At 44.1% G+C, this 12,831-nt stretch overlaps 1 protein-coding gene across 17 annotated transcripts in view; it reads right to left on the reverse strand.

Moving 5' to 3' along the window:
* Positions 1 to 12,831, reverse strand: part of LOC127006380 (unconventional prefoldin RPB5 interactor-like) — a 28,886-nt gene that overhangs the window by 8,276 nt on the left and 7,779 nt on the right. For 2 of the 17 annotated variants that reach the window (XM_050876304.1, XM_050876305.1), the window contains exons 5-13: positions 12,648 to 12,797; positions 11,757 to 11,970; positions 10,466 to 11,211; positions 7,927 to 10,357; positions 7,505 to 7,695; positions 7,128 to 7,441; positions 6,710 to 6,983; positions 6,171 to 6,315; positions 174 to 6,017 (exon numbers count right to left, since the gene is read on the reverse strand). In XM_050876304.1, coding sequence (XP_050732261.1) covers positions 9,960 to 10,357; positions 10,466 to 11,211; positions 11,757 to 11,970; positions 12,648 to 12,797 — 1,508 coding nt within the window. In that variant the 3' untranslated portion in view covers positions 174 to 6,017; positions 6,171 to 6,315; positions 6,710 to 6,983; ... (1 more) ...; positions 7,505 to 7,695; positions 7,927 to 9,959. Of the gene's footprint in view, positions 1 to 67; positions 6,018 to 6,170; positions 6,344 to 6,378; positions 6,415 to 6,640; positions 7,473 to 7,504; positions 7,737 to 7,804; positions 10,358 to 10,465; positions 11,212 to 11,756; positions 11,971 to 12,647; positions 12,798 to 12,831 lie in introns of all 17 variants that reach the window. The other 15 variants (XM_050876314.1, XM_050876307.1, XM_050876306.1 and 12 more) reach the window with 15 other exon arrangements.

Here is a 12,831-nt window from a genome sequence, read left to right on the forward strand (position 1 = left end):
ATAATATACAGACCACGCGGAAAGCATCGAAAATCAATTATATGCAGTGGGAACAGCGAATGGCAACCTGCTCTCACATGCCGTATCTGATTTCATGGGTAATATATGACAGCCTACACATGGGAAACAGTCGTAAATGTCAATTATATGCAGCGGGAACAGCGAATGGCAACCTGCTCTCACATGCCGTATCTGAATTCATGGGTAATATATGACAGCCTACGCATGGGAAACAGTCGTGTCTATCATATGCAGCGGGAACAGCGAATGGCAACCTGCTCTCACATGCCGTATCTGATTTCATGGATAATATATGATAGCCTACGCATGGGAAACAGTCATAAGTGTCAGAATATGCAACGGCGGCGACAGCGAATACCATCAATTATAGTCAATTTTGAGTTTCGAATTACGTATCAACCCGGTGGTAGCTGCGGGGATCATGTTTCACGGACAGAGACGTTGACAGAGGGATTTAGGGAAGTTTAAGGACATGAGTGTTTGCATAGGGATTTAAAAACTACAAGGACATATAAGAGAAATTCAGGGACAGGCACGGACATATATGTAGGCACTAACAGGAAAATATGGACATGGTCGTTATCAGAGGGATTTTGGGATATTTAACAAGGAAGCTGCGGGGATCATGTTTCTTAATGGTCCCTCAAAGCGAGAAAAATGGCAAAAAATCATCACTCACGCAAACCATTTCATAATATATATCGACGCATTTGTGATCAGTTTATGCATCATCTATTTTGGGGGGTTTATATCATGGCAAAAAATTTGGCCCGTCGCTGGTACACGGTAAAGACACAAATTTGTCCCATCGCTGCTATTGGGCTAATACTCTCACAGATGTATTTTTCTCACACCAGAGGGACGAGCCAGGACTGTGCTAACTCAAAATCAACTTTAATCGCCAGTCCTCATCATCATCGCTGCACGTTATTGACAGTGATAACCATTTACATGTTCACTACTACGAAATACACATCCATTAGTTCACAAGGGAGAATGGACATAGCTATATCATGTTCACTGCTATGGAGAAGTTACACACGCCTATATTTACTTCTCGGAGAATAAGATTGATTGATAGTTTACTGTTACACAAATTTGTCCCAGCGCTGCTACTGGGTTAATACTCTCATAGATGTATTTTTCTCACACCAGAGGGACGAGCCAGGACTGTAGTAACTCAAAATCAACTTTAATCGCTAGTCCTCATCATCATCGCTACGTATTATTGACATTGATAACCATTTCCTGTGGGCTTCACATGCTATCCACAGAGTCAGACATGCCGTGTGCCAACAGCTTCAAAGGGCTTTTTTTAGCGGGCTTTTATTATACGCCTTTTTTTGTTGCCTTGAGCCGTTTCTTTAGCTATAAAAGAAAAAATGACGCACACCTCACACTTGGCCCTCAGACTCCAGGCCTTTCCCAGGATCATCCCTTCACCTGGTTCTCTCTCGCTCTCTCTTTTATCTCTCATGTCTGTTTATTTCTGTATATATCATTGTTTTTTTTTCTTCTTCCTCCTCTCTTCTCTTCTTTGTCTTCCTCTTCCTCCTCCTCCTCCTCCTTCTTCTTATGTTAAATTATACAAAGAATTATGATCTTCAGCACAAATTTTAAACATAAACTTAAATAATTAAATATCTTACTTATTTGTGCATGTGAACTGAAAACGTACACACACACACACACGCACACACACACACACTAGGTATACACAAACGCACATGGAATTTTTCATGATGTATACTTACTTGAACTTACACACACACACAAACACACACACACACACATACACACACACAATACTAACTACATAACATGGTCTGTGTGTGTGTGTGTGAGTGAGTGTGTGTGTGTGCGTGTATTAAAAAATAAAAAAAAAATAAAAAAAAATAAAAAATCATATATATATATACTTAACAGTAGTAGCAATAGTAGTAGCAGCAGTAGTAGTAGTAGTAGTAGTAGTAGTAGTAGTAGTAGTAGTAGTAGTAGTAGTAGTAGTAGTAGTAGTAGTAGTAGTAGTAGAACCTTATATTAAACTATTTATACACATTGAAAGCGTTTTAGGGAAGGGAAAGGAAGGGAAGGGAAGGGAAGGGGAAGGGAAGGGAAGGGAAAGAAGGAGAGAGAGAGAGAGAGAGAGAGAGAGAGAGAGAGAGAGAGAGAGAGAGAGAGAGAGAGAGAGAGAGAGAGAGAGAGAGAGAGAGAGAGAGAGAGAGAGAGAGAGAGCATGTGGGGGGTGAGTGTGGGGTGAGGTGAAGGGGGAGTGAAGGGGGAGTGAAGGGGTGTGAAGTGGGGTGAAGTGGGGTGAAGGGGGGTGAAGGGGAGGGTATTATTGCTCTAAAAATGCTTGTGTGCGTGTGTGTACGTATTTGTGTGTATGTATGCATGTGCGTATACAAGACTTGTGTGCGTAAATATTTGTATGTGTGTATGTGTATATGTACGGAAGCATGTCTATGTGCGTATGTATGTATTTAAATCTATGTACGCACAGAGAAACGCACATATGTACACACATACATAGACCTGTGTACGTATAGGCGTGGTGGTGTGTGTGTACCACGTAAAGCTTCATGTGCGTTACTAATCAGTGTGTGCGTCTCTCCAACCCTGCCGTGTGCGCGTCAACCAACATACGCACACACACACTACTTCTTCATCCTGGCGGCCCTAAACTTGGATATCTTCTTGGGGGGGTCGTGGCTGGGGGGGGCGGGGTCCAGGCCTTCCCCCGCTGCCCCCCCCGCCTCCCCCCCGGCCGCCCCCCCCGCCGCCGCCACCTTACTCTCCAGTACCCGGTAGGTGAAGGCCTGCAATGGGAGAGGGGGGTGTGGGGGGTGATGGGGTGATGGGGGTTATAATGGAAGTAATGGGGTAAGTGGGGTGATGGGGTGAGGGGGGTGATGATCGATGGGGTGGGGTGTGATGGCCTGCAAGGGGAGAGGGGGGTGATGGGGTGATGGGGGTTATAATGTAAGTATTGGGGTAAGTGGGGTGATGGGGTGAAGGGGGTGATGATCAATGGGGTGGGGGGTGATGGCCTGAAATGGGAGAGAGGTGTGATGATGGTAGTAATGGGAAATGATGGGGTGATGGGGAGTATATACATATGGGGGTGATAAAGATGGGGTGAAGGGGTGACAATGGGGGTGATGAGGGTGATGATATGGGGGTGTATTGGAGCTCAGATTGTGGGGTGATGGAGTTTGGGGGGGCGAGGGAAGGGGGGTTTGGGGTGATGAAGGGGTGATAGGAGGAGGAGGGGTGAGAGAAAATGAGGGGGTGAAATAGTGGGGTGAAGGGGGATTAGAAAGGGGGGGGGAGAGAGAGGGGGGAGAGGGAGGTAAGGGGGGGGGAGAATGATGTATGAGAGAGAGAGAGAGAGAGAGAGAGAGAGAGAGAGAGAGAGAGAGAGAGAGAGAGAGAGAGAGAGAGAGAGAGAGAGAGAGAGAGAGAGAGAGAGAGAGAACAGACCAACAGACAGACAGACACACATTAATTTAAAGCCTTCACATAATCAACAAGTCTATATACATAATTACCACCTCAGTTTATCTTAATTAAACCTCTAAATACACCTGTTGACAATACTGATAATTTTTTTCATAGTACACCTTCAATGGTCACAGGTGTAAATATAGATCGTTAGCAATGGACGGATTATATAAGCAATCATTTATAACTTGTAAACTACACCTATTATTATCATTATATATCTTTGTTTGTTATCTATTATTATTACTCAGCATCTTTATCCTCTCTTGCATGTGTCCACACCCTGCCAGCGTCCCTCCCTGTGATGCCCCCAGCACCCCCCCCCTCCCCCACACACCAGGCCCGGCCAAGGACGTGTGCTCCTGCTTGTACTCTACTGAAGTACTAAAAATAATGTACTTGTACTTGTACTCAGGGTCAAAAGTATCTCAGTATTTGTAGTTGTGCTTCAAGAATCAACAATTTTATGAGTAGGTTCAAGTACAGTCAAGTACAGGAGCCAAGGTGTGTGTGTCTGGTGTGTGTTTGATGCCCTGCCTGGTGGGGGTGAGGCCGGGGTGAGGGGCTGACACAGGTGTGTGCCAGGTGGCCTGGGCTTAAGTCACACTGGGGTCATGTCAGGTGGCCAGGTCAAGGAGGACTTGGCAGTTTGACACTTGTCAAAAGCACAAAAGCATAAAAATCTTCAGGTTAAATCAGATAAAGGTCCTTGTACTGGGCTTCCAGTACAGCACAGAGGTACTCCTTCCTGGGCTCACTCAGCTGTGAAACTGAGTAACTGTCCTTGTACTGAGATTCAGGATGTTGTACTGTGATCATGCCGGGACTCCCGTACACACAGTGTGCCTGAACCCACGGCTGCCACACCCACCCACACCATCCCTGTCATCCTTCCCTCTGACCTGGCCGCATCCCTCAGCCACACGTCTCTTCCCTACACCTTCATCAGTCATGTCCCTCCTCCTCTCCTCTACAACCCTTCCCTACACCTTGACACACACACACACACACACACACACACACACACACACACACACACACACACAGTAAGCCTAATATTCCCTTTAAAGTGTTATTCCCTTCCTACTTCCCCTCCCTTTGTACAGCAACACAATTGTCCCTTTGTGCAGCTTTCCAACGCCTCCCTCCCTCTCAACCTCCATGGCAAGGCTATGCGTCCATGTCACCCATTTCACAGCCATGCCCACCACACATCCTCCTACACACACACACACACACACACACACACACACACACACATATATATACACACTTATACATTACAGAAATTATGCTTCTTTTCTCCTTTTCCTCCCTTATTTCTCTCATAATCCTCCCTTAATTTCCCCATTACTCTACCCATTCCACTACATCTTGCCTCCCCTCTCTCTTTCCTTTCCTCTCCTTCCTTCCTTCCATGTCTCTCTACCTCCCTCCCTCTCTCTTTCCTTCCTTCCTTCCTTCCTTCACTCCATTTCCTTCCTTCCTTTCTTTCTTTCTCCTTTCCTTCCTTCCTTCCTTCGTTCATTCATTCCCTTCTTTCCTTTCCTTTCCTTTTTTCTTTCTCCTTTCCTTCCTTCCTTCCTTACTTCATTCATTCATTCCCTTCCTTCCCTTTCTTTCCTTCCATTCTTTCTTTCTCCTTTCCTTCCTTCCTTCTTTACTTACTTCTGTGTGTTTTCATAAGGGAGGAGAGGAAACATTTACTAACCTATTTCTTCCTTCATCCTTCCTTCCTTCCTTCCGTACCATTTCCTTCATTATCTTTCTCTTTCATACTTCTCTGGTCCTTCCCTTTTCTCCCTCATTTCTCCACCTGTTCCACATTTTAGATTCTTATATATTCCACATTTATTTCCCATCTTGATTCCTTCTTCTGGTTCATCTCTCTCCACCTCTCCTAGTCCCCCTCCACCTATACCCTATTATATCATTATTATTATTATTATTATTATTATTATTATTAACGGTAATGGAAGCAGCCGACCAATAGGTAAATCAATACTCTCTTTGGAAGACTTCGGATGTTTCCCCTTTCCCTAATTCCCCCTTTTCCTCCCCAAATCAATTATCATATATATCACACATTCCCCTACAGAGCCAGCCTAGCCTACCCTAAACCCCCGTCCACTCTGTACTGACTCTGGGCCATGACAACCCAGCGAGTCCGGGAACGAGAGGTCTTGGGTGTGAAATGAAAGGGTCGCACACAGGGTCGTATTTTAAACCATTTCGGAGCCCAAGTTCACGTATTTGACAAGGCTTTCGAATGAGTTTAGGGCATTTCCAAAGCTATCGTAAACCTATTATATTTATTTTCCCCATTAATCCATTATAAATCCATCTTCAATCTCAATCATTATGCTAACCTAACCTAATTTTAGCCTAGCCTAACACAGCCGTATGTAACCTAACCAAAGCTATCGTAAATCCAATATATTTAGCTTCCCCATCAATCCATTACAAATCCATCTTCAACCTCACCCATTATGCTAACCTAACCTAACCTAACCTAATTCTAGCCTAGCCTAACACAGCCGTATGTAACCTAACCAAAGCTATCGTAAATCCAATATATTTTGCTTCCCCGTCAATCCATTACAAATCCATCTTCAACCTCACCCATTATGCTAACCTAACCTAACCTAACCTAACCTAACCTAACCTAACCTATCCTAACCTAACCTAATTCTAGCCTAGCCTAACACAGCCGTACATAACCTAACCAAAGCTATCGAAAACCCATTATATTTTGCTTCCCCGTCAATCCATTACAAATCCATCTTCAACCTCACCTTTTATGCTAACCTAACCTAACCTAACCTAACCTAACCTAACCTAACCTATCCTAACCTAATTCTAGCCTAGCCTAACACAGCCATACGTAACCTAACCAAACCTATCGTAAACCCATTTTATTCTGCTTCCCCATCAATCCATTACAAATCCATCTTCAGTCTCACCCATTATGCTCACCTAACCTAACCTAACCTAATTCTAACCTAGCCTAACACAGCCATACATAACCTAATCAGAGCCATTCATTTATTTAACTTAACTTAACATATCCTAACCTAACCTAATTCTAACCTAGCCTAACATAGCCATACATAACCTAACCAAAGCTATCGAAAACCCATTATATTTTGCTTCCCCATCAATCCATTACAAATCCATCTTCAACCTCACCCATTATGCTAACCTAACCTAACCTAACCTAACCTAATTCTAGCCTAGCCTAACACAGCCATACATAACCTAACCAAAGCCATTCATTTATTCAACTTAACCTAACCTACCCTAACCTAACCAAGTTCTAGCCTAGCCTAACACAGCCGTACATAACCTAACCAAAGCTTCCGTAAACTCAATATATTTATCTTCCCCATCAATCCATTACAAATCCATCTTCAACTTCACTCATTATGCTAACCTAACCTAACCTAACCTAACCTAACCTAATTCTAGCCTAGCCTAACCTAATTCTAGCCTAGCGTAACACAGCCGTACATAACCTAACCAAAGCTATCGTAAACCCATTATATTTTGCTTCCCTGTCAATCCATTACAAATCCATCTTCAACCTCACCTTTTATGCTAACCTAACCTAACCTAATTCTAGCCTAGCCTAACACAGCCGTACATAACCTAACCAAAGCTATCGAAAACCCATTATATTAATCTTCCCCATCAATCCATTACAAATCCATCTTCAGCCTCACCCATTATGCTAACCTAACCTAACCTAACCTAACCTAACCTAATTCTAACCTAGCCTAACACAGCCGTACATAACCTAATCAAAGCCATTCATTTATTCAACTTAACCTAACCTACCCTAACCTAACCAAGTTCTAGCCTAGCCTAACACAGCCATACATAACCTAATCAAAGCCATTCATTTATTTAACTTAACCTAACCTACCCTAACCTAACCAAGTTCTAGCCTAATCAAAGCCATTCATTTATTCAACTTAACCTAACCTACCCTAACCTAACCAAGTTCTAACCTAGCCTAACACAGCCATACATAACCTAATCAAAGCCATTCATTTATTTAACTTAACCTAACCTACCCTAACCTAACCAAGTTCTAGCCTAGCCTAACACAGCCGTACGTAACCTAATCAAAGCCATTCATTTATTTAACTTAACCTAACCTACCCTAACCTAACCTAATTCTAACCTAGCCTAACACAGCCGTACATAACCTAACCAAAGCTATCGTAAACTCATTATAGTTTGAACCTAACCTATCCTAACCTAACCAAGTTCTAACCTAGCCTAACACAGCCATATGTAACCTAACCAAAGCTATCGTAAACCCATTTTATTTTGCTTCCCTGTCAATCCATTACAAATCCATCTTCAACTTCACTCATTAACCTAACCTACCGTAACCTAACCAAGTTCTAGCCTAGCCTAACACAGCCGTATGTAACCTAACCAAAGCGTCCGTAAACTCATTATATTTTGACCTCCCTCATTCACCCATTAACCGAACCTACGTCATACGGTGATGCTCAGCTGCTAATGGCCGTCTGTTTTACGCTTATTATTTGCCGACAGGTTTACGTAAGATTTTGATAAGTGACGCGACATGAAGAGGAGACAAGACACGGAAGAAGAAAGTGGAAAAAGAAAATTGAATAAGGACATGAAAGGAGACAATGAGAAAATGGAGGAAATAAAAATACGTAGTGAAGGAAAATACAGAAAATGACGAGAAAAAAGAGAAAAAACGATAAAAATTGGATGAAAATGAAAGAAAAGCAAGACGGAAATGAAGACGAAAATAACGAAGGGAGAAACAAGAGGAAATAACGAGAGAAAAGCGTGAGAAAATAACGGAACAAGAAGAAGAAAGAGGGGAAAGATAATGAAGCTGATACACGAAAGGAAGACAACAGGAAATGAAGGGAAAAAGAAAGAGAAGAAAATAAAGAAAAAAAACAAGAATGTATGAAAGAAAAAAAGAAGAAAATAATGAGAAAAATAAGATAACAGAATGACAGATAAACAAGAAAATAATGAAGGAAAGAGAAAATAATGAAAGAAAAAAATAGGAAATGACAAAAATAGAACAAAAAAAATAATGAGAAAAATAAGACAACAGAATGACAGATAAACAAGAAAATAACGAAGGAAAGAGAAAATAACAAAAGGAAAAAGCAATATAAAAAAGCGAAAGAAAAAATAAGAAGAGAAAAGAACGGAAGACGAAAACGAGGAAATGGAAAAGGAAAAATAACGAGAGAGAAAACGACAATAGACAATAAGAGAAAAAGATGAAATAAAGATGCAAGAAGGAAAAAATAAAAGGCGTATCGCTGGAAATAAAAGTGAAAGAGGATGGAAAAGAACGACGATAAAGACACGAAGGAGAAAAAAAAAAGATAAAATAAATGAAAGAATAAATGAAGGATGAAAAATAAGACATAACACAGAAATAAGCAAAAAAAAAAAGAATGGAAATAACGTAAAATAAGGACACGAAGGAGAAAAAAAAAAGAGAAAATAAGGAATAAAAAAAAGATGAGGACGAAAAATAACAAAACGAAGAGAAATAAATAAAAAAAAGAATGGAAATAACGAAAAACTCGGACACGAAGCGGAGAAAAAAAAAGGGAAAATAAGGAATAAAAAAAAGATAAGGACGGAAAATAACAAAACGGAAAAAGGGACACGACATAACAAGAAGACAAAGAACGACAGAATAAAAAAAAATAAAAAAAAGACGAAGAACGGAAGAGAAATAACAAGACGTACGAAAGACAGAGGACTGAAAATAACAAAGGGATGAAGAAATACAAGACAGTGAAGAATCGCAATAAAAGGAGAAATATATGCAAAAAATAATAATAATAATAACAATAATAATAATAATAGTACGATAATTGGGAGACGGGTGAATGGGAAGAAAACGGAAGGGGGGGGAATGAGTGGATGAAAACGGGGGAAAGAAAACGGAATGGGGGGGAAAAGGTGGACGAAAACGGGGAAAGAAAACGGAGGAAGGAGTGAAAATGGGAAACAACGAAGGAGGGGAAACAAAAGGCAAAAAAAGAAGGAAATAAAGAGATAAAATTGGGGAAGAAAAGAGGAAATAAAGAAAGGAAAAGGAAGGAGGAAATAAAATGAATAAGGAAAATAAAGGAAAAGGAAAGAAAAAGAAGGAAATAACAGGGAATAAAATGAGGAGGAAAAGAAAGGAGGAAATAAGTGAAAAGAAGGAAATAACAGAAAACATAATAAAAGAAATAATGGGAAATAAAATAGGGAGGAAAAAAAGAGGAAATAAGGGAAGAAAAAGGAAGGAGGAAATAAAATGAAAAGGAAATAACAGAAAACATAATAAAAGAAATAATGGGAAATAAAACAGAAAGGAGAGAAAAACAGAGATAGAGAGAGAGATAGAGAGAGAGAGGCGGAGGTCACCTGACTGGGCGGAGGTAGAAATGTAGGAAGAGGAGGACGAGGATGGAGGAGAGGAGGAAGAGGAGGAAGATGATGATAAAGACGAGGAGGCAGGAACGCGTGCGGCACCGACGACGACGCGATGACCTCGACGACGAAGACGACGATTCCGAGCGAGAGAAAATAGAGCGAGAGCGAGAGAAAGAGAGAGAGCAGCAGACACTCACCGTCTTGAACGAGTGGGCGCGCTTAGGGGGGGGTGAGGGGGGCGGCGGGGGGGTGGGGCTCTTCCCTCCGTCCCCTCCCTTCCCCTCCTCCTCCTCATCCAGGTCCAGGGGTTTGGGGGGGCAGCACCACCCTACCCCCCCCTCCTCCCCTGATGTGGCCTCCCCCCCTCCTCCTCCATTGTCGCCACCTGTGTGCGTGTGGAAGAAACGTACATGGATGAGTTGTGTGTGTGTGTGTAAAATACGTACATGGGTGAGACAAACATACACACGAACAATCGCACAAACACACTCACCTGACATCGGTAACGACTTGGATTTCTTCAGTATGCTCCGGGGCGGGGGGGTGTCCGGGGCGAGGGGCACAGCGGTGGCGGGGGCCAAGGTGGAGTGCGGGACGGGTGGGGTGGCGGCCCCAGTATTCTGGTGCCCCCCAAAGACCCTATACAGGTCCGAGGGGCTCTGTATCCCCCCCTCGCCCCCCTCCGCTATAGCCCCGGCCAGTCCGTGCAGGGGGAGGGTCAAGGGGGGCATGGGGTCCTCCGAGGGGGGTGTGGGGACTTCCGGGGTGCTGGTATAGGGTATCCGGTGGACCTCCGCGCTACCGTCATTCGGGATAATCGTGTATAGGGGTCGTATGTCATCCGCCCAGCTCACCCGCCGCCGCAGACGATGCCCCCGCCCCCCCACGGCTCCTTCGTCACTCCTCTCGATGTCGCTGTCCGTGTCGGTGGTGTTGTCCATGCTGGTTGTCACCCCCCCGAACCCCCTCCGCCACGCCCTCGCTGACCCGTTCCCGCCCTTCCCCACGTCCCCGCCAGGCTCCTCCGCGCTGTGCAGTCTCCGGCGGAACTTGGTGCGCTTGGTCTTGGTCTTGGTCGACGGGATGATCTGCTGCCGCTCCTCGTCCTTCTCCTCCCCTTCCGCTTCCTCCTCCTCTTCCTCTTCTTCCTCCTCCTCGTCTTTGTTGTATATGCCTTCGTCTTCCTCATCATCTTCCTCTTCTTCTTCGTCTACCTCGTCCAAGGGTTTGATTGCCTCCCTGTTTTAAATATGAAGAAAAAAGTGAAATAGTTGTCTACTGATGTGTGTTAAAAATAATGGATGTTCTTTCTTTTAAATCACAGTGCAAATCATAACTGTCATACTTGTTATAATTAGAAGCAGATTGTTTGTTTAATTGCCACAAGAGACAGACCTAACACAGAGTAGATTCATACATTAGAATTGATGTTGGAAAGTTGGAAAGTTTCGTTTAGTCGGCGCAACATCTGAGGTCATATGCCGGAGAGAGACAAAAGGGGAAGGAATTATAGGAAAAGGGAACAGGAGACGGGACACAACCTCCGATTAATACCTGGTACCCATTCACTGCCGGGTGGACAGGGGCGTAGGGTATCGGAAAAGCCGCCCAAATTTTTCCACTCCGCCCGGGAATCGAACCTGGGCTCTCTCGGTTGTGAGGTGAGTGTGCTAACCACTGCACCACGAAGCCCCCATTAGAGTTGATGTGCTTGATAATTCCAGAAAGGTCCGTTCACACACACACACACACACACAACTCCCCCCCCCTCCCCCACCCCTTACCCCATCTCCTCCAGCTCCAGTTGGTCGAGTCGCCTCATCAACTCCTCGTAGTTCTGGCGCTCCCCCTCCCCCAGCCCCTCCAGGAATGGGTCCGGGGCTGGCGGGGGTGATGGGGGGCTGTTGGGGGAGGGGGCGCGGTCCTGGGGGGTGGGGTTCTTGGGGGCCGCCTCCCTCAACCGTGTGTACTCCTCTGCCACGCGACGCCGGTGTTCCTCTGGGGGGAAAAGGGGGCAAGGGGGGGGTAACTTATTTATAATTTAACATATACTGGTAAGTGGTAAGTGATTTATAAAGAAGTGAAGTCAAGTGTGATACCAGGCATAAAAGTTGAGTTTGATGTATTATAAGTAAAAATAAGTTAGGTTTGGAATGCTGTTAGTAAGAAAAGTGAAGTCTAGCATGATACCAGTCATAAAAGTTGAGTTTGGTGTATTATAAGTGAAATTAAGTTAGGTTTGAAATGCCATAAGTAAGAAAACATAATCTAACCAAAATATTACAAAAAATAATAATAATAATAATAATAATAATATAGTCTAGCCTCATATCAGTAGAAAATGTTAAGTCTGCCAATGTTATGCTGGTCTTAAATTCTGACACAGCATAACATTAGCATTGAATTTAAGACCAGCATTACACTGTCAAGAACATACCCCCCCCCTCCCACCTCCCATACATCCCCCTCTCACCCACACATCTTCCACTCCACCCCACATCCTCCACACATCCCCCAACTCTTCCACTCCTCTATACTTCCTCACATATCCCACTCCATTACACATCTCCCCCACTCACACACTTCAAAACACAACTTACACATCCCCCCACTGTCCCCCCTAACACATCCCCTCTTCCCGCACATCCCACCCCGTTCCCCCCCTACACACTCACCCTTGCTCTTCTGGTACTCGTCCTCCGTCACCTCCTCCAGTATCTCCACGCGGCCGCCCTCCTCACCCGCCAGCAGCTCATCCGCCTCCGCCAGCCAGCTTGTGTGGATCCGACGGTTGTTCTCGGCGCTGCGAATTTTGTCCTCGCAGTCTGGGGGGGGAGGGAGGTGATGGTACACACACAC

Source organism: Eriocheir sinensis, chromosome 32 (assembly GCF_024679095.1).
Source record: "Eriocheir sinensis breed Jianghai 21 chromosome 32, ASM2467909v1, whole genome shotgun sequence".
Classification (NCBI taxonomy): domain Eukaryota; kingdom Metazoa; phylum Arthropoda; class Malacostraca; order Decapoda; family Varunidae; genus Eriocheir; species Eriocheir sinensis.